General features: G+C 47.4%; 1 protein-coding gene across 1 annotated transcript in view; it reads left to right on the top strand.

Annotated features, from left to right (window-relative positions):
* sulf1 (sulfatase 1) overlaps window positions 1–20,098 on the top strand; it is a 49,981-nt gene extending 29,883 nt beyond the window's left edge. Inside the window, exons 6-20 of the mRNA XM_062520769.1 lie at window positions 528–678; window positions 1,104–1,279; window positions 1,444–1,572; window positions 1,799–1,855; window positions 3,838–3,973; window positions 8,089–8,185; window positions 8,252–8,371; window positions 8,944–9,187; window positions 9,345–9,441; window positions 9,701–9,795; window positions 11,011–11,082; window positions 12,313–12,482; window positions 12,645–12,787; window positions 13,187–13,310; window positions 17,842–20,098. Of these exons, the coding sequence (XP_062376753.1) occupies window positions 528–678; window positions 1,104–1,279; window positions 1,444–1,572; window positions 1,799–1,855; window positions 3,838–3,973; window positions 8,089–8,185; window positions 8,252–8,371; window positions 8,944–9,187; window positions 9,345–9,441; window positions 9,701–9,795; window positions 11,011–11,082; window positions 12,313–12,482; window positions 12,645–12,787; window positions 13,187–13,310; window positions 17,842–18,764 (2,734 nt within the window). The 3' untranslated portion in view covers window positions 18,765–20,098. The remainder of the gene's footprint in view (window positions 1–527; window positions 679–1,103; window positions 1,280–1,443; window positions 1,573–1,798; window positions 1,856–3,837; window positions 3,974–8,088; window positions 8,186–8,251; window positions 8,372–8,943; window positions 9,188–9,344; window positions 9,442–9,700; window positions 9,796–11,010; window positions 11,083–12,312; window positions 12,483–12,644; window positions 12,788–13,186; window positions 13,311–17,841) is intronic.
* Window positions 20,099–20,536: the final 438 nt, after the last annotated feature.

The following is a 20,536-nucleotide window of genomic DNA, read 5'->3' as shown; positions in this document are numbered from 1 at the left end:
AAACCTGCAGTCAACAGGTGCACGGCCCGAAAATATTGCGGTTCCATAAACAACACCGTCTGTCTCCTCTGTTGACTTTTGGTTTTTGTTTCCCACTTCAAACATGCAGTGAGTTATTGGGCCCCTTCTGTCCAGGGGTCATTAGAAACTTTACTTTGGGCCTGACGGCTGTGGAGCTTTTGTTTGCCTAAGCCTGTGCCAGCCCTCAAATGATTTCTCCTCGCCAAGAGGCCAGAGACTCTCAGCTTGGTGAGAGAAGAGATGGACAGAAAATCTTGCAATCTTCTTTTTTTTTTATTAAATAAACACCTAACAGGGAGAATTGGTACATTTGCTCGTGCAAACATAGCCAGGTTCGGCTAGTCCAGTGTTGTCGCTCGTCAAACATTTTCGACAGCATATAAAACTCACAGGCACCTGTGGGCGTCAATGATATGACAGGTGAACATGGCACGTACTTGAGTGCAGGGGAAATGGAGCCCTGATGCCGACTCTGTTTCTCTCCTCTGCCCTCCTGTCCCCTCCAGCACCCCCAGCTACAACTACGCGCCAAACATGGACAAGCACTGGATCATGCAGTACACCGGGCCCATGAGGCCCATCCACATGGAGTTCACCAACTTCCTGCACAGGAAGAGACTGCAGACCCTCATGTCTGTGGATGACTCCGTAGAAAAGGTTGGTGGAACATCTCATTCTTGCTTCCAAAATGGTTGAAGCTGAAGCTTGATTGTACTTTTATTCATTCTTTCTTTCTTTCTTTCTTTCTTTCTTTCTTTCTTTCTTTCTTTCTTTCTTTCTTTCTTTCTTTCTTTCTTTCTTCCTTCCTTCCTTCCTTCCTTCCTTCCTTCCTTCCTTCCTTCCTTCCTTCCTTCCTTCCTTCCTTCCTTCCTTCCTTCCTTCCTTCCTTCCTTCCTTCCTTCCTTCCTTCCTTGTATTGTGGTGTTTACACAGTATTGTGCCTCGGTTGCCGTTGATAAAAGCATCTGCTGCATGGTACAAATATGGACATGCTTTGTTTAGTAGTGTCACTGCAGAATATGGGGCAAAGACACAGACATCTGCTGTGTTAACGGATGTGACTGTAAACTTTGCTTTTGTAGATCTACGAGACACTGGTGGAGACTGGCGAGCTGGACAACACTTACGTCATCTACACAGCTGATCATGGCTATCACATCGGGCAGTTTGGGCTGGTTAAGGGGAAATCGATGCCTTATGACTTTGACATCAGAGTGCCTTTCTTTGTGAGAGGGCCAAATGTAGAGCCAGGAGCAGTGTAAGAACAACTTATTCAGAACACTTTCATTAACATATTTAAAACTTTTAAACATTTACACATTTATGTTTGATATAACATACAGATACCCAGTATTAATGTGTCAGTATCCACAGTTTTTCAAACTGTTGAAAATGAACACTTTGTTTCCCTTCCCTGTGCAGAAATCCCCATATGGTGCTGAATATAGATTTAGCCCCGACTATCCTGGACATTGCTGGACTGGACACCCCCTCTGACATGGATGGGAAATCCATTCTGAAACTTCTGGAACAAGAGAAAACTGGAAACAGGTGACTTAATGAAGAAAAGCTGCTCAATCTTTCCAGAGCGTGGGCATTGTGCAATGAATAATGCCTATAGGTTTGGCATGTAACTCGCGTAGAGGGGAGCAGGAAATTATCCCTAATAACTGCACCCGATAATAAAATGTGTATGTAGCAAGTAAATATGAAACAAATTGAGCTAATTAAATTGCACCAAAAACTTTAAAAAGTACCGTTTTGTTCTTATTTTCAGATTCAAACCGAACCGGAAGCCAAAAGTCTGGAGAGACACATTCCTGGTTGAGAGAGGGTAAGGCATGTTCCTTGGGCCTTTTTCCATGTTAGACACGTCAGCATAGACATGTTTGACACAATTCTTCACATTTCATTTAATCGGTGGTATGACGACCACTTTACTTGTCTTTTCCACTATGTCATAGCTTAGTTCTTTCCACTTGTGTAACGTGAATGAAGACATCCTGGTCTATCAGAGGTTAGCCTGACATGTTGGTAAACTTCCCGTAATCAGAGCTAATCCTTTGAAAGTTAAAGGGATACATTTGAAAGATTAAACAAAGTAGATTACAAGCAAACTTTTGATGGTTGATTCTGGAAAAATGGACTATGTTTGAGGAATTCCTTTCAACAAGCGACGCCCAGACTCCAGTTGCCTCCGTGTCCTTGCAGCCAGAGTCCATTTAAATTTCAGTGGGCTACAGCGGGCCAGAGACGGGCACATTCAAAATAAACAAGCCTGTCTCCAATCCCTCAACTAGTGTACGGGATTAAGTTACCTGCAACATGAAGGGAAGTCTCGCTGGTTGTGAGCTCAGGGCGTTTTGCATCGCTTGAGATAAAAGACAGCGCTGCATGGAGTCGGGGTCATATCATGACTGCTCGTCCCTCAGAACTCCCTCATGCACTGGCAAAGTGTTGCTGGTCTCGCCACACAACCTGCACTAAATATGAACGCATCTGTGGATGCCAAACAGTTTGGTCTGCTGGCCCCTTTTCGTAAATTCTTTTCTCTGGCCGAGATGCCGTAGCACCGCGGGCTGTTTGTGTGTGTGAGTAAGACAGAAAGACAGACAGACAGACAGACAGACAGACAGACAGACAGAGAGAGAGACACCGAGACAGACAGAGAGAGAGAGAGAGACAGAGAGAGAGAGAGGGCGGCTCACGGCAGAGTAATCTCATCAATCTGTGTGCGTGCCAGCTAAAAGCCCGGGGAGACTACGGAGCAGTCGCGGGGCTGACATTCTTCCTGTCACCGCGACTGTGTGTGTGTGTGTGTGTGATCACATATCTTAATGCCTGCCGGCCTAACTGCCGCTGCAGGCCTCATCCCTTCCCTCTCCGTTCTCCCCCACGGTTTACAGAGAGACCGCCAGCAGATCTTTTAAAGCTGACTGAGGGAAGTAGTAGATGGCAACAATAAGCGATCACATGGCACCTCCTATGACGCAGATAGAGCCATTATACCTGTGCGTTAAATGAATCAGTGACCAAACTCCTCCGTCGTGTTTACTCCAAGAGAGCACAAATCTGACCTGTTTATGAGAGCAGACATGATTATTTCCATTATACGTGCGGCTAGATTAAAGTGCCTGGCCACCTCAATAATTTATTTTCCACAAAACAGTGCAAGGGGGGAAGGACTGTGCCAGAATCCCCCCCCAAACACACACACACACACACACACACACACACACACACACACACACGCATAGTTGGCTTGCGAAAGATGACTGAACGTCAGCACGAAGCGGGGAAGGCAACCACAGCGGCGGTCGGGGAGACAGATAGCTGTAAAAAGTTCAGCGGGTTTTTGTTGTCCTTTGTTGCCAGTTATTTCAGCTCGTCCTGAGAATGCAGCTGGTTCCCTCGCTCGCTCGCTCGCTCGCTCTGTTAGGGTGGGGTAGAGTGGGGTTTAGAGAGGGAGGGAAGGGGGGGCTGGTGGAGAAGGGGGAGGGGGGCTTCGGGTAGCATGTGGGTGAGTCAATGCCAGGGGGTCAAATGACTTGGCCCTGGGCGGATGAGTGAGCGCTGACCTGGGCTGGCTGCCCGGGCTTTCCTGGCACCCAAAGCCACAGAGCCACTGCCAGCTCAGCTCGGCTGCGAGCCGCGACCCAGCCACCCCACACTCACCACCGCACTCTCTCTCTTTCTCTCTTTCTGCTCCCCACTGTATCCCTCTCTCCTACCTCCCTTTCCCTTCCCCTTACACCCCCCCCCCCCCCCCACACACACACACCTACATACGCCCTGTCTCTCTCTCTCTCTCCCCAGTAAAATCCTGCGTAAGAAGGAGGACGGTGGTGGCAGTGTGAGCACCCAGCACACCAACAGCCTGCCCAAGTACAAGAAGGTGAAGGAGGCGTGCCAGCAGGCCGAGTTTCAGACGCCCTGCCAGCAGCCAGGACAGGTACGGAAAAACACACACACACACACTCACTCACACACACACACACACACACACACCAGACATTTGTTTGAAAACCTCTGCTACAACAAAAGATCTCGGAGGTCTACGATGTGCTGTAATGGCCCATGCCACTCTGGAAATTTTAAACACTTCCAGACTTGTGCTTCACTCGGAACTCCGGGGAATCCCTGCTACCTTTCCTTGCGATCTGATTGGTTAAGAAAAGAAACTCGAACCCCTTGATTTGAGGGGACAAGTTTACAAAACTGCCCATTTCACTGAGATCTGCATCCTGACATGCAGCTCTGCCTGTAAGTGAGCACTCGCATCATAGTGTGTGTGTGTGTGTGTGTGTGTGTGTGTGTGTGTGTGTGTGTGTGTGTGTGTGTGTGTGTGTGAGAGAGAGAAGTGGAGTGGAATGAGCCAGATGTCTCAAGGGATTAGAATTCGCGTCGGCGTCTGTGACGGGCCTGAATGAGCACCACACGCATGTAAAGAAATCCCCACTCTCGCTGCGCAACACACACACACAAACGTACAAACATGCCCTCATCAATACCAGCACAGACTCTCCCCCACAGACCACACAGACACACCAACAGACTGAAAACCACACCTCACCCTCATTCTTGCTCATGCACACACACTCACAAGCATACAGACCCTCTCGTATACAGATAAACATATACCCACACACACACACACACACACACACACACACACACACACACACACACACACACACACAGCCTTCTCATATCGCCCAGGCATGGGTAAAGTGGCTCCACTCGGCGGCGTCTGTCCGCTGAGCTTTCCGTCTCGCCTGCCGGCAGCCCACATGAAACGTTGAGGGAGCAGCGCTGGGACCGAATGGCGAGCTGAAGTGAGATGGTGCGGTGGGGAAGGCGCTCCACCCCCGCGCTTAATGCAACTATTTCCACCACTTTACTCTGTTCGAGACCATGTCTCGCGGTGGCGGCTTGGAGCAACATTTGAGACCCATCTCGGCATAGCAGCCGTCTCCTGTCTCGTCATAATTCAAATTGCCATTTACAACAATTGAGGTGTAATTGGAAATTGGTGTGGGTGTGTATGTGTGTGTGTGTGTGTGTGTGTGTGCGTCTCTCTGTGTGTGTGTGTGTGTGTGTGTGTGTGTGTGTGTGAATGTATGCACAAGAGGAACTAATTTGCTCGTAGTTTCCTTTCATCAGAGCTTGTTTAACGGGGCAGTAGGCCCATTCTCCACACACACACTCTCACACACACACTCACTCACACACACTTACTCACACACACACACACACACACACACAGACACGCACACACACGCACACCCACATCACACAGACACCCACACATACACACACACCCAACCCCTTCCCTTTTTAACACTAAGTGGTAGGCCCGTGAATCAGCCTGAGCTGAACAATACAAATTGTTACAATTTCAGGTAGCATTAAAGAGGTAGACAGGGTTTCAAGGGCCACCGCTAATGTGAACCAGACAGCTTTTATGACCTAATAAGTGTTTGCATGTAGCACTCAAACTGGCCATTTATCAAAGGCAGCCACAGGCCCATTTATATGAAATACAGGACCGTGCGTGTGTGTGTGTGTGTGTGCAGGCTGCTTGTGTCAGTTTAAACGCTCTGCCTGTAAGTGTGTATGCCCAATTGTGTGTGTGTGTCTGTGTGTGTGCGTGCCTGTCTACACATGTGTGCGTGTGTGTGTGCTTGCAGGCTGCTTGTGTCTGTCTAGCCGCTCCGCCTGTAAGTGTGTATGCCCGTGTGTGTGTGTGCGTGTGCCTGTGCGCATGTCCTTCCTGGCTCGTGTGAAGGTTATGTGAAAGGGTGTCACCTAATTGAGATAAATGATGATGACTTGCACCTGGCGTCTCCCTTTTAATTCTGCCTCCATTAAATAAACCTGAATGGCACGATCCCAGTCCAGTCCACCCCATCTGTTTCCCGTGTCCAGCCAGAAAATATGTATGGAGGATCGGGTCAAATTCGTCCCACCTCCACAACGGATGACTCAATCCCCCTTTGACCAGGGACACCTGCTCCTACCGGGGGCTCCCAACTCAAAGGGGGTTGGAGGGGGGCAGTAATCCTCCCCAAAGAGGAGACCTCCGGAGCACTCATATTTATAGCCCCCTCCCCCGATAAAGTCAGGCATCCGACCTGCCACGGCTTCCGCCGGCTAAGCTGTTCATTTCGGAGCTCAAGTCGAGGAAGCCCCGGGTAAGGCCTCCTCGCTCCAGCCACCGCGGCTCGCTGGATCCTGGCCCCGTTCCCAGGCCGCAGCTGACGACGGCGACGGGGAGCAGGAGCCGGTCTTTGTCTGGCCCGGATCCGGGGCTCGGTCGTGCCACTGGTTTGGATTTCCTTTTTGTAACGTGGGAGAGTGTTTACAGTCATACAACTTGCATCACCCACAGCTATGTCCATCCCAGCGAGGAGGATGTTGGATCAGATTTCAGGCAGTGTAGCCTAGGGCTTTCATGACCAAAGGCTACGGGCTTGGTATTTAATCCTTGTCGCTGTTATATATGTATGCGTGTTTTTGTGTGTGTGTCTGTCTGTGTGTGTGTGTGTGTGTGTGTGTCTGTCAGAATACACACTCAGCGAGGGCTCAGTCTGGTTCTGACAGATCAAGTCCCAGCTTGTGCGGTCTGTCGTGTTCACTCTCTCCATAGGCTATTCCCCTGATAGCTCTCTGTGGCGTCGAAGTGGAATGTGTGTGTGTGTGTGTGTGTGCGTGTGTGTGTGCGGGCTTAGCCCTTAAAAGCTCTCAACTGAGCCTCTCCTGACAACTGCTGTTCATCAGCGAATGACCTGAAGTGGAGTCAGTGAGGACATTCTGTGTGCTTGTCTGTGTGTGTGTGTGTGTGTGTGTGTCAGCACTCATTCCTGTTCCCCACCCATTCATGGACTTGGAAGTGCAATTTTCACCAGGAAGTATGACAGAAGGCAGCTCACCTCTGCATGAGAGCATGCGTGTGGGTGGGTGCTGTTTGTCTGTGTTATGGCTGTGAGTCTAGTAACCCATGCGAATCAGTGAGTGACTAAAGACAACAGTCAGAGCCCACCTATCACAGCGCAGCTGGGTCACCACCTCGCCACCTTGTTCATCTCCGGCTACTCAGCTGTGCGTGGAGATGTTAATGTTCCCCTCTTCTTTCTTCTCCTCTCCCTTCTCCTCCCCTCTATCCGCTCTACTCTTCTCCTTAACTCTTCTCTTCTCCCCTCTTTTTTCCTCTCCTTCACTTCTCTCCTCTCTTTCCCTCCCTCTTCTCCTGCTTTCCTCTCTCTCCTCTCTTTTACTCTCGCCATTCTTCTCTTTGTCTCTCCTCTCCCCCTCCCCTTCACTCCTCTCCTGTCCTTTCCTCTCCTCCTCCCCTCCTCTCTCCCTTCCTCTCCTCTCCCTCTCTGAGCCTGGGAGCCTGCAGATGGAGATATAATATGGCTGTCAGTGGTGGAATCTGACGGTGCCGTCGGGGCGTGAGGGAGAGCGCCTCGCAGGAAATTTGATCAGGACCGTGGCCATTGTTTGGATACGGTTTCCCACAGTCGTGAGCAAACGTCTGAACCGCGGCGCAAGCAGGAAACGCCTCGACTGTGAATCCAAACAGCGAGCCAGAATCAGAGATTACACCCAAATTAAACTGTGGATTTCTTTTTTTTTTTCTCTCTTTTTTTTTTCAAGGGGTCTTTTCGGTTTCTTTTTGTTGGGGTGATCCAGGATTCGCTTATTGAGTTGGCTGTTTAAGTACTTTAGCGTTCTCAACCCCTTTTGGGCTGTGGGGGGATGCTTGAGATCTTTTAATTGGAGACACTGAGCTCATCCCTGTCAGGAAAATGGATGGGTGTTTGGACGTCAAAGCTAACACCTACTGTGCACCGCGCATCAGTCAGATGTTCCACCACACACACACGTAGACACCACCCACCTCTCCCCCCTACGCTCGCCCTGGAAAAAAAACACACACGCTGCCCAGTCTCAGGAGGAGGAAAACACTCATTCAGCATCTCAACAGCACATCCATCACACGCCTCTCATGTTTTCTCTCTCTCTCTCTGCCTCTCTCTCTCTCTCTTTCTCTGTCACTGACAGAAATGGCACTGCATTGAGGAAGCCGGCAAGTGGCGCCTGACCAAGTGCAAAGGCAGCCTGAAGGACCAGGGCTCCAGGAAGCGCGCCCGGAGCCTGCGTTCACGCGGCAGCAGCAGCAGCAGTGCCGGCGGCGGTGGTGGCGGTGGTGGAGGAGGTGGAGGAGGCAGCAGCGGGCCCTACAGCAGCCACGAGGAGTGCGACTGCGGCGAGCGCCCCTACAAGGCCTCCAAGGCCGACCGCGGACGAGGCCGCAGGCAGATGGGGCCGAGCGGCAGCAGCCAGCGTGAGTGGGCCGGGAGCAGGGGCAGAGCTGGGGCAAGAGGGGGGAGAGGAGGATTGGGCTTGGGGGGGGGGGTGAGGGACACGGAGAGAGAGAGGGGGACCGGGATAGGGCCTGGTGTTGTGGCTGAGGAGAGAGTAGGGGGACGTTGAGGGCTGATGGCGAGGACTGGGGCTGAGGCTGAGGAGTGAGTAGGGAGACGTTGAGGGCTGATGGCTAGGGACTGGGGCTGGGGCTGGGTGGTCTCTGAGCGGCTTGCGGGCACGAGCATGAGCTGTTTAAGGCTTTAGCAGTTCATATCTGCGGCAACATCAGGGGCGTTGGGTCTGGTGGCTTTGTACTCCGGGCCAACGCGCTAGCCATGATTAAGTGTTTCACTTCATTAGCTATGCAATGTTAGCGGAGGGTGTTTTGCGTTCAGCACAAAAATGTTGGAGTCATTTGAGGCAGGCCGATGTTGGAAATGGTAGACTTTGATAGATTAGTGTGCCACCTAGTGGACATGCTTTGTAAGTGACGTCTATCACTCCTGGATTATGGACCAAAGCCCTCTATTGCACATTATCCTTTTTCAGGCTACAGGCCGCGCTTTGTCCACACACGTCCAGCCAGGTCCTTGTCGGTGGAGTTCGAGGGGCAGATCTACGACGTGGACCTGCAGGCCGACGACAAAGACGCCCTCAAGCCGCGCGCCATCAGCAAACGCCACTATGAGCCCCCGGAGGACTTCGGCCTGGAGTCCGACGACGGCTCCGAGGAGATGCTCGCCGACGACACCAACGCTGTGGGCTACCCCAACTCCCTCAAAGTCACACACAAGTATGTCGTCGTCTGGACATGTTTTTTTTATGAATATTGAGGATATTGCGATAATGTTTTGATGGTATGTTACCAGTACATCAGTGCATCTTTACTGGATTGACTTCATCGTCCTCCTATTCTGATTGCATCTTCACCGCATCGCTTGCGCCTACAGGTGCTATATCCTGATGAATGATACGGTGCACTGCGAAAGGGAAGTCTACCAGTCGTCCAGAGCCTGGAAAGACCACAAGAGCTACATTGACCAGGAGGTTTGTATGACCTTTAACATAGGCTGCAATCAATTGTGCCTTTTATTTTACTTTAGAAGTTTGAGGTATCATTTAAATGTGTTAACAATTTAAGATTCAGCACAATCAATTTATCAGCTATTTATTTATTTATCTATTTATTTATTTATTGGGCTGGGCTGGGGGAATAAAGCAACTCACTTATGATGGTGACCGTAGAGTGTAAAGCTAGTGTAAAGTGCTGGTGTGATGTCACAAGCTCCTGTCCTCCTCTCGGCAGATTGAGGCTCTGCAGGACAAGATCAAGCACCTGCGGGAGGTCCGGGGTCACCTGAAGAGGAGGCGTCCTGGCGACTGTGACTGCAGCAAGAGGAGGTACGGTGGAGTCCAGCTCTCATCCCTCACCGCTCATCTCATCTCATCCCACCTCATTCCGTGGCTCTGTTCAGGAGCCTGGTAGTGATGAAGGCAAACTCGGGATTAAGATTGGGAATTTTCAGTTCAGTTGTAGAACCCTTGGGACATTATTATGTAACCTCAAGACCAATACTTGGTATGTAGAAGTACCATCCAAGAAAAAAAAGCTTCACTCGAATACTACATTGTTATGCAACTGAACATGCAGATTCAGTTGTTGAATAGAACAGAGCCCCTGTGAGTGATTATCATTCCAAGCTTTGCTTGGCAGTTTCCTCTTGGAAAGTGAAGGCCTCATCTTTGCCTTTAATCTATTTGCATATGTCAGATGTAATGGTGTCAGAATGTCCTTGGTCTTGGTTTCCCACGGAAGCATGCACTGGCTAGAGACTAGACACTGTGAGCTGTGAGGATGCCCCAGATAGGAGCCTGCGCCTGGGAGGCTTGCCAGCTTAACACCTGGCACCATGTCCTGATGAGGACGGAAGTCTAAGCTCCCAAGAAGCTGACTCTCCAGACTCCTGTTCACCTCGGAATAGAAACCCTCAAGGCCTGGTCTGGGAACAGACGTTCTGCCTAGGAAATGGTCACGGTCATGTTGTTTAGTTTGTTTGGCGTTCATTGAAAAGAGTTGTTAATCAAGCTTTAGAGTGGTAGAAAAGTTTTGGTGGTCGATTTAATGGTAAAACGTCTAAAACTTGTTGATCCAAGGTAGCACAGCTCTGATTACGCTCCCTTACTCTCTCGCCTCCCTCTGCCTGCTTGCCAAGCCTATCAGCATTCTCATTCTTGACTGACGTCACAGAGATCCAATCCCTGATTGATTTTGAGTTTCTTGTAGCATCTCATTAAATGTCAAAGCTCAATTTGAGAAGTCAGAAAGAGACATTTCTGTTACTCTGAACACCCTGCTCAATGTTCACCCTGTTCATTTGAGAGTACATATCCACTTCATGGTACACATTGGAACACCTTTAAAGCAAACCATTTTACATACATCACCTTTAATGCCATAGGTGTTTGTGATGAAACTAACCCAGCATTGCTTGCAATACTTGCATACTTGTATCAACATCAGTGTCTTTCTTTCTTTCTGATGATTCACTGCCTGTCTGACAAACCAGCTTCTGACTCTGGCACTTTTTCTTTTCTTTTCTTCTCCACCTAAACCAGCTACTTTAGCAAAGTGCAAAGAAACAAACCTGAGAGGTTGAAGAAAAAGAATGACCGTCTCCACCCCTTTAAGTGAGTCCCTCTGTCCTCCACGTGTGTCTCTGTCGTCCATCCTGTTGACCCGTCCCCGTTGACGTGTGTGTGACGTGTGTCTGGCGCGTGTGTGTGTGTGCGTGTGTGTGTCCTGCTTGTGACTAGTGTCTAAAGGGTCGGCTTGCCCTCAGCACAAACCCCGTTGGTCAGCGTGAATGCAAAAGTTCACACGGATAGCGTCGCTGCTCTGTGGGGTGAGCGGATAATTATAGCTTGCTGTACAGTCAGCACAATAGCGCAGTGAGCGGCGCTTCACCGGTTAGCTGGCGCCCGCTCCTGTTCTGGGCATGCCTACTTAAACAGGATGGAAAGTGATAGTTTGTCACCCTAGAGCCTGTTTTGCCTGATGCTCTTGGCACAGGATGTTGGTGTGTGTATGTGTATGTGTGTGTGTGTGTGTGTGTGTGTCTGAGTGTCTGTATGTGAGTTTGTGTCTCTGTCTCTGTCTGTGCCCAGACCCGTAAGTGAGACACTGTCTGTGTGTGTGTGTGTGTGTTTCTGTGTGTGTGTGTGTCTTATAAAAAAAAGACAAACGGATTGTTTTGCGATTTCATGGCGCCGTCGCCTCTCCCCGGTGGACGGTGAGGGCCGCTCGTCTCCGGCAGGCACGCCGCCCGGGCCTCCTGCCGCGGGACAGAAATGCCAAACAAGCAAACAAGCGTGAACAGGATCAAACCCCCCACATGTCAGACCGAGGCCGCCTCAGCAGCGCCGGCAAGATCAAGAAGTCGCAGCCTGTCAAAGTGACAGACACAGTTATCTGTTCAAGTGCTTGGCCCACGCTCAGGCCAAATAGATGATGCTAGAAACATTGGGAGTCTATTAGGCAAATGTGGAACAGCTGCCTCTGTTTGGCAAGGAGGCTGGGGGAAGATGATGTTGATGATACAGCACAAGAGCTGATTTGTTTAGGGCTTAACGGTGGCTGAGAATTGTTCTGAGTTCAGTGAAGTGTCTGTGTTATCTGTCTTTCAGAGTCTGTTTTAGGTTAAACCTGTCTGTGTAATTAGTTGTCTAATGTGTGTGTAATTAGTTTGTTTGAGGCAATTGAAGAGGTCTGATTGGTGTTTTTTGGGCATTGAACTGTGGTCTGATTGGCCACTTGTTTGCATAGACAAGTCTTGATTGGTCAGGGGTTCTACTTGATTATCTGGACTGTTTTGCCTTTTGCAAGCTGCCCCTGATTGGCTCTTTTTGTGTGTCCACCAGGGAGGCAGTGCAGGAAGTGGACGGCAAGACTCTGTACAACGAGATCCGGAGGAAGAAGAAGGAACGCAAGGAGCGCAAGAGGCAGAGGAAGGGGGACGACTGCAGCCTGCCTGGACTCACCTGCTTCATCCACAACAATGACCACTGGCAGACTGCCCCCTTCTGGAACTGTACGTGAACTGCAACATCTAAAGAAATAGACCACTTTCACCACTATACAAAGGACTACATTTTTTGAAAATTGCACTATGCTGTCAAGCATTTTTTCCTGTTTTTAAAAAGTAAATGTTTGCAGTATTACTTGATAATCATGCTCTGGTGTTGCTCTCTAGTGGGAGGATTCTGTGCCTGTACCAGTTCCAACAACAACACCTACTGGTGTTTGCGCACCATCAACGAAACCCACAACACCCTGTTCTGTGAGTTTGCCACAGGGTTCCTCGAGTACTTCGACCTGAACAGCGATCCTTACCAGGTGAGAGGAATGCTGCAGTAATGCCTGCAGGGAGCAGTGCTGTGATTTCCCTTAGACAAAGTTACAGTATTTCCAACACTCTCAGAGTACAGTGCCATGTGTGCAGCAATTACGTGGAATCAGAAAATGGAGCCTGCTTAGTTTAGTCATTTTGAAAGACAACCATTTATGCTAATTTAAAAAATTAAAAAAATTAAAAAATGTGAAGGTAAGTAGAGAAAATACTGATATGCTAGTCTAAATAAATACGTATACAGCAAGGGGAATACAAAATGGATGTATGAATGATTCTGATATAAAGGTTATGGAGGAGAGGCATGTTCATATGACAATGTAAATCTAATGAGTATAACTGGGTGTGTGAATAACGATGGCGGGGTTTGTGTTTGTGTGTTGCAGCTGACCAACACGGTGTTCACGGTGGACAGAGAGGTCCTGAACCAGCTGCACCAGCAGCTGATGGAGATGCGCAGCTGTCAGGGTCACAAGCAGTGCAGCCCACGGCCCAAAGGCCTGGACACAGGTTAGCCCCTCTTCTCCCGTCCACCTTAGCCTAGTCCAGTGCAGCAGGTCGCCATGGATACCCAATAGGGTATCACAGCACTTGATTATTAGGTTTGTGCATTCATTTGGCCACACTTTATGTTGAGTGTCCTTTGGAAGGAATAATTATTATTAATAATAATAATAATAATAATTTGTGTTTCAATGTATATATTTTTTTATTCATACGTATTGTTATGATGGTTGATGTTATGATTATTAATATTTAATTTACCTTCAGAAAATAAATGTAGTTGTATTAATAACTCAGTACTGTGCGAAGAGGGCACTTGACATTAAGTGAGGCCACTTATTCCCTTCATAGGCCAGTAGTGCCAATTGAGATTAGTAATGGCAGTGTGACTGAATAGGATTTCATCAAGAGATCATTTCCACCAGACTGTGGGGTCAGCACGTTTGATGAGTTCATTCTTCTGTCTCTTGGTGCTGCATGTTGCATGGGAATGAGGTTGAAGTGCTCGATGATGATGAATGCACACGTGTCTACTTAAGATCAATGATCCTGCCTCCCTGTAGTTTCTATCCCGAAGAGTATCCCTAGACCATAAAGCTTAACGTATGACGGCTGAATTCCACTTAACAGGGAATGCTGGGTATCCTGACACCATCTCCCTGATCTGAACTGGATGTCTCTTACTTTTGTCTGTCTGTCTGTCTCTCTCTTTTTTTTAAGGGCGCTCCAATCTGATGGAAATTCAGAGCTGTATTTAATATTTTTGATTGTTTTTCATGGTTTTGTGCAGTGGATCAGACATTTGAGAGCAGTGTGCATAAGTGATGATTGGAAGTAGTTTTAAGACTCAATTATAGGATAATCTCTTCAGTTTCCCCCCCCTTCCTCAGCAGAGGTCCTCAATATGATTCTGTGGTTTTATTTCATGTCACAGCAAGCTTATGAAAATAATCTCTCCAAACTGTGCTACTATTTATGAGCTGACGTAGAACCATCATTGAGTCATTTGAAAACAAGACAACTGGGCAATGCAGCGCTGAATTGGCTGTCAGTGAGGCCGTCGTGCCTGTCAGTTTAACTTCACACAGTTTTGCCTCACTTCGGTGATGAAGCCACAGTTTATTTTTTATTATTATTATTTTTGGGGCGGCTCTGCCTAAATTGGTATGCTGGCTTAAGCTTCTGGTTAAAGAAAAACAAAACGGAATATGACTTCAGCCCCTCTCATGGTCTGTCTTTTTTTGGCATGTGTTCTTCAAAACCCATCGCGTAATATAAGCCAGACATAAATCGGCAAGAAGGGCTGTCAACACTACCAGGCTCGTTTCAGGTGTGCATCACAAATCATCATTTAGTTTCTCCTTTTTTAATTCGAATTTTGGCTTCAGGTTTCACCCAGAAACAAAGACCCTTCATTCCAGTAATAACAAAGACTGCGTGTTCATTTGACAAATATTTTGAACAGTGAAGGAATATTTTTGCTATTTTTCTAGTGATTAGAATTAAGTATATCATTCGTCAGATATTAGTTAGTTTTAGTGGTACATGTAATGTCCTTAGTTGCTCATGTAAACAGCAAGATTCATGAATATACTAGTTTTAACTGCTGGCATAGTGTCACCTTACAGTATGTGTAAGTGTGAACTTTCGTGATTTGGATTGAATGGATTCAGTGTCTGACCTAAGATCTGCTCTAAAACAGAACCCCACAGGAGCCCATAACTACTGGTCATCCAGCCCAGTCTTCGTTCTCTCTTTCTTTCTCCCTCCCTCTCTCTCTCTCTCTCTCTCTCTCTCTCTCTCTCTTTCACTCCCATTTCCACTGATTCATCAAATCATGTTAACTGCATTTCTCCATAGGGATCTAGAGGCCGTGCATGAAGAACTACAGTGACTGTGAATGTGTTTAGTTGTTTTGATCGTGAGCGATGCATTAACATTCGACTGCTCTTATTTTCCTGATCAGGGAGTAAAGATGGCGGAAGCTATGATCCACACAGGTATTCACCCTTTTTGTCCCTCACTGGCTTTCCGTAACAACTGCATGGGCCAGCTCATTCCACTAATCTCCCATGATGCATCAACGCTTAAAAACATACAAAAAAAAAAAAGAACGAAACATGTGTGGTTGCATGCTGAGTTTGCGCTAACCATAATTCTACCAGTGTGTTTTTGTGCAAGATCTCATACTGATTTGACCATTGTGAGAAGAGTCCGTGCCATGTGTTTATGTCCATAACAAGGACTCCTCCTCGCAGCATCCCGCTGGCCAGCTTTTGTCTTGTGGGCTTCATCCGAGTGCTTGTGTCATGTGGGAGCTCTTTTTCATGCTTGTTTGCTTTCCTCCATGTTTCATGTCGTCCTGTTTTTGTTTTTCTCCCTTTTTTTCCCCGTGTATCGTCTCTCATCGCTGTGGTGATCATTCAGTGACTTTTTTTTTTTATCTGCAGCATCTTTTTTTGCCTAAAAGCACATGTAATTGCTTTCCTGTGTTTGTATGAATCATGACATGATTTTGGCACTGGTGTGGCGGTTGTTCCAATGGTCTGTGCCCACAGAGTCGCTACATTCAGTCCCATTTTTAAAAGAACGAGCAAAATACCCCACCCATTCCCCACTTCACACACAAGCTATTTGGATATATGGATATATGGATTTGGCTTTTCACAAGCTCTAAACGTTTTTAGACATCTTTATGTATACAAACAGTCAGAGTGTGTGTGTGTGTTTTTTTTTTTTTTTTTTTTTTTTTTTTTTTAATGACTAAGAAATTACAACACAATCACTGTTTTGAATGAAATCGATAAGCTGCACCATCCTGCATGTACATCTAAATGCATGTATCACTTTGTACTTAAAGGCAGCGTATGTTCGTACCACTACCAGCCCTGCTTTGCTATGGTAAACCCAATAAGGCTGTGCTGAAAGCCCTGACTGACCAGCGTGGTATTACTTCAGCTCTGAGCTAAAATGGCCAGTTAGATCTCTTGTTGTATTCATGCTGTGCTAGAGTAGACTGATGGACCTCTCTTATCTGCATTGATATCTCAGAGCGGCTTTAGTTCAGTTTCTCAGCCCTGCGCAGGACTGCACTGCAGGTTTTAGGTTTCTCTCTGCAGCCTCTTACTAGATGACCAGTAGATAGTCCAGACTAGGCCCAGTTTCCCGATTTCCACCTTGTGCTGCAGAAAGCAAAATAAGCAGTGTGGATTGGTCGAGGCAGGATTGAGAAACTCCACTGGAGCGCTTAAGACAACAGTGATGATCTTGAAGGAAAATGCCAGTGATTTTACCAAAGTCTTGCTTGGTCAGAAATGCATTAAAAAAGTGTTTTTGGATAAACTGGACTAATCTAAAGAAGTCAGAAATCTGCCCGGAAAAGTTAGCATCTTTTTTTACGACGGGAGGCTTTTTGAAGTTTCTGTATGCAATATTTTGCAAAGATATTGAATTAATGGAAACATCTTCATATTATGGTATAGTCTACCCCTTTCACTAATGTTGGTCTCCAGAATGTCTCGGTTTACCCTGGAACACTCTTAATGCAAGTGTGTCTGTGTGTGTGAACAAGCAACCAGTTTTGTGGATTCACTGGCACTGTCCTAAGTAGCGAAGCATCGTCGTGACACATCTTTTGACCTTGTCTGTCTTTGGCACCTGCTTACCAGGCAACAGCAACACCGAAAGTGGTCAAAGCTGAGGAGGCCCGTTCTGTCGCCCCTGTGAGTGTCCCCTTTAGCCTCACTCAACATGGTTCCATCCTCTTTCCTCCATATCATAGACTACATTACCCACGCTACTCTCCTTCATTACCGCACCAACTTAAGTCACCCACAAACAGAGGAGACTGTCATCATTAGAGCTATGGTTCATTTGGGGGTTCATGAGGGCCGTGTGTGTGTGTGTGTGTGTGTGTGTGTGTGTGTGTGAGTGACAGAGAGAGAGCGCTTTGCTGTTTTCCTCTGTTTTCGTGACATAATTTTGCTGACGCTCACATCTTTTTTTGTCCCATTACCTTTCCTTGTTTGCTTTGCTATTTCTTTCTTGCTTCCAGGTCGCCTGGGTTTATTCTTTTATTTCTTTTGCTTTCGTCTCACATTCCTTTTGTCAATCATTGTTGCAGGATGTTCCTTTCTGTTGAAGAACCTTTGGTGCTGTCTGTCTTAGTGCATGATGTCTAAGATGGAGCATTGTGGGATTCCGTTTATAAAATAAATCAGTTTTGTTTTTGTTTTGTTCTTCATTTGATTGTTTTTTTTTCTGTTGGCTCTGGTTATGGCTTGAGGTTGTTGTCAATGCCTGCTGTGGGCCCTCTGTACAAAAAGCACAAAGCTCTATTTGAGTGTGTGTGTGTTTGTGTGTGTGTGTGTGTGTGTGTGTGTGTGTGTGTGTGTGGACACTTGTGCTGTGGTCAGCAATATCACAGCGAACTAGTGATCAGGCATGCTTGCATCTCCCCCCCCCCACCCTTTGTGTGAGTGTGTTAAAGCAGCAGTAGTAGTTCCTCCAGCTAACAGTGTGTCTCTTTCTTTCACAGAACACAGCCAGGATGGGAGGGACGAAAAGGTTAAGCTGCCCAACTTCACGGAGGACTTTAACTGGCAAGGACTGGCCGATCTGTACAGTGTAAACGAGACTCTTTACGAGCGCCGGGTCGACTATCGGCCCAGCTCGGACGACTGGACGAACTTTCAGAAGGATGTAGATAGTATGTTTGCACTGCTGAGCAACCTAAAGAGACTAAACCAAACCAATAAGCTTGACCCTCTGGCTGAGTCGGGCTCCGGGGACGGGGGCCCCGGCGACATGGACGCCAGCGGTGAGGGGCCCGACTCGGTGCACGGCGACAAGTGGCCCCATCCGGTCGCGCCCACCACCGTCCCATCCTCGGCCGACCCCCCCGGCCAGACCCCCGGCGGGGCCCCCCCTGGGCAGGAGCTGAACGAGCTGCCCGAGGCGCCCCATCGTCAGCCTCCGCCCGCCTCCCCGAGCGGCGGGCCGCCACCGCCGCTGCCGTCGCCCCCCCGGCCGCGGGCCAGCGCCTGGCTCCAGCAGCTGGACGACGAGGACGGCGGTGACGACGCGGGCTTCAGCGGGAACGGCCTGACGGAGCTGGAGACGCGCCACGAGCACGTCCTGCGGGCCGCCTCCTACCCCTCCAGCCTGCCGGCCGAGCTCCTCCACGACCCGAGTCCGCTCCACGTGGACCCGCAAACCCGCCACACCCAGCGGAAGAAACAGGAGGAGGAGGAGGAGGAAGAAGATCTTTTCCAGGCCCAGGGCTACCTGCCCCTGTCCCCACACCCTGCCCAGCCCAGAGACCCTCCAGGAGACGGCCCTGCGGCCCAGCCAGACACTCCCCACGGGGGGCCAACAGAGCCCCCAAAACCCTCTGGGCTGGAACCTCAGGACTCAGAGGGGAGCGGTTTTGCCCCTCTACCCACCAAAAGCGCACTCTGAGGGGAGAGGGGAGTTAGCGGGGTAATGCCTGCTCCTTGCCATGATGCCAGTAAGCTCCAGAGACACTGCATATACAGCAAGGCACCCTCCATTTAAAGAGAGCGCTGGGCTGTTTTCTTAGTTTTTTTCGAGTTAGAAATCGTATTATAAGAAAATCATAATGTTATTATTATTGTTTATTTTTTTACAAGTGCTTCAGTTTATTAGAAATCAGTGTTAAGTTGTTTTTTAAAATATATATATAAATATATCTATTTAGAAAAGAGGGGAAAAAAACCTTAATGCAGCTTAAACATCATGAATTTTGAATTTCAAGTGGAGAAACGTGCATAAAATTATGTTTTTAATATATATTTTTATTAAATAATAGGTTAAAAACGTGATGGTGAAACCATTGCAATGCAATACATCAGGAAAGTAACCCACCAGTTTAATGTTTGATGCACTTTTAATCCTCCTCACAGCAACATTTTAGTATGTGCTGATTTCAATCGAAACCTACACTGTGTGATAGACAAGACCAGTTATATACTCTTGCTAGTTTGAATCATGGTACTGTCTCAAAGACAAACTATCTTAGCTGATAAAGCATCAGTTGCGATCAATACTGCAAATGGAGGCCCGTTTAAATGCATTAAATTGGGGTATAGTACAATTTATATAAATATATATTTGTTTTCTCTTTCTGTTCATTAGTTATAAAAAGGCACACTTTAGCGCACAGTTTGTTCAGATATGTTCTGCTACAGCACACTTTCCTGGTCACGCTTTGGTTAGTAAACACTTGAACTGGCTAGCGTGTGCTCCAGAAGTCACATGGGCTAGGTAGGACTTGAAATGCATACACGGTTCTATTATGCAACTTAAACTTCTTAGAGCTCCACCAGTATTCTGAAGTGCTTTGATAATCAGACAATGCATATGTAGGTTTTGTTATTTTAAGAGTCAACAGCTGTGTATAGAGGTACCATTAAGAAACACTAACACCAAATAATTTATGTACATCCCCTGCAGTATAATGAGTAGTCATGCTTGCTTTCAACGGTTGTTTTTCAGGATATCAGTGTCCATCACTTTTTTTTATTATTAATTCTTGAGAAATACTTGACAAAACAGCATTTCCATACTGTTTTTTTCTTTTTCAAAAAAATCTGATGTTTTTCAGAACATGTCTGGCTGCATTGCATAATTTCAAGCAAATCCACCCCCTCCCCCATACCCTCTTCCTAGGGAAGTCACCGTTTTTAAAAGGAAATTTCATTTGGAAGTGTTGAAACAATTCTGGCTTCTGGAAAGCCAAGAAGCTGTTTAATAAATAAAGATTTTTTTTTAAAAGTACATGGTTTACAATCGTTTCTGGTTTCCTTCCTTACCCTTTTTTTCTTTGTCTTTGTGGCTTGGTGTTATGAATACTTTCACCGTAAACATTAGAAGCAAGTATTCTGACTCGCCGTTAGTTGCCAGCAGTGCAGTATAGTGATACAAGAAAGAGGGAATGTTCAGGAGGATCACCAATGGGATGAGTAGGAGATGGTGGGAAGATATATACACAGGAATAGATAGATAGATACCGGTAGATAGATAGATAGATACTTTATTGATCCCCAAGGGGAAAATGAAGAACAAGTGTCTGATGGAGATGGTGGGTATTGAACCCTGGTCTCCTGTTTAAAAGTCTACAATCCTACCACTAAATATACTGGTAGAGTATATTATTTGAATGAACTTTCAGATTCATCTGGTTCACAGGATCAAATTACTGCCAGGTCTTG

This window comes from Sardina pilchardus, chromosome 19 (genome assembly GCF_963854185.1).
Source record: "Sardina pilchardus chromosome 19, fSarPil1.1, whole genome shotgun sequence".
NCBI classification, from domain to species: domain Eukaryota; kingdom Metazoa; phylum Chordata; class Actinopteri; order Clupeiformes; family Clupeidae; genus Sardina; species Sardina pilchardus.
This window is presented reverse-complemented; position numbering and strand designations above follow the sequence as displayed.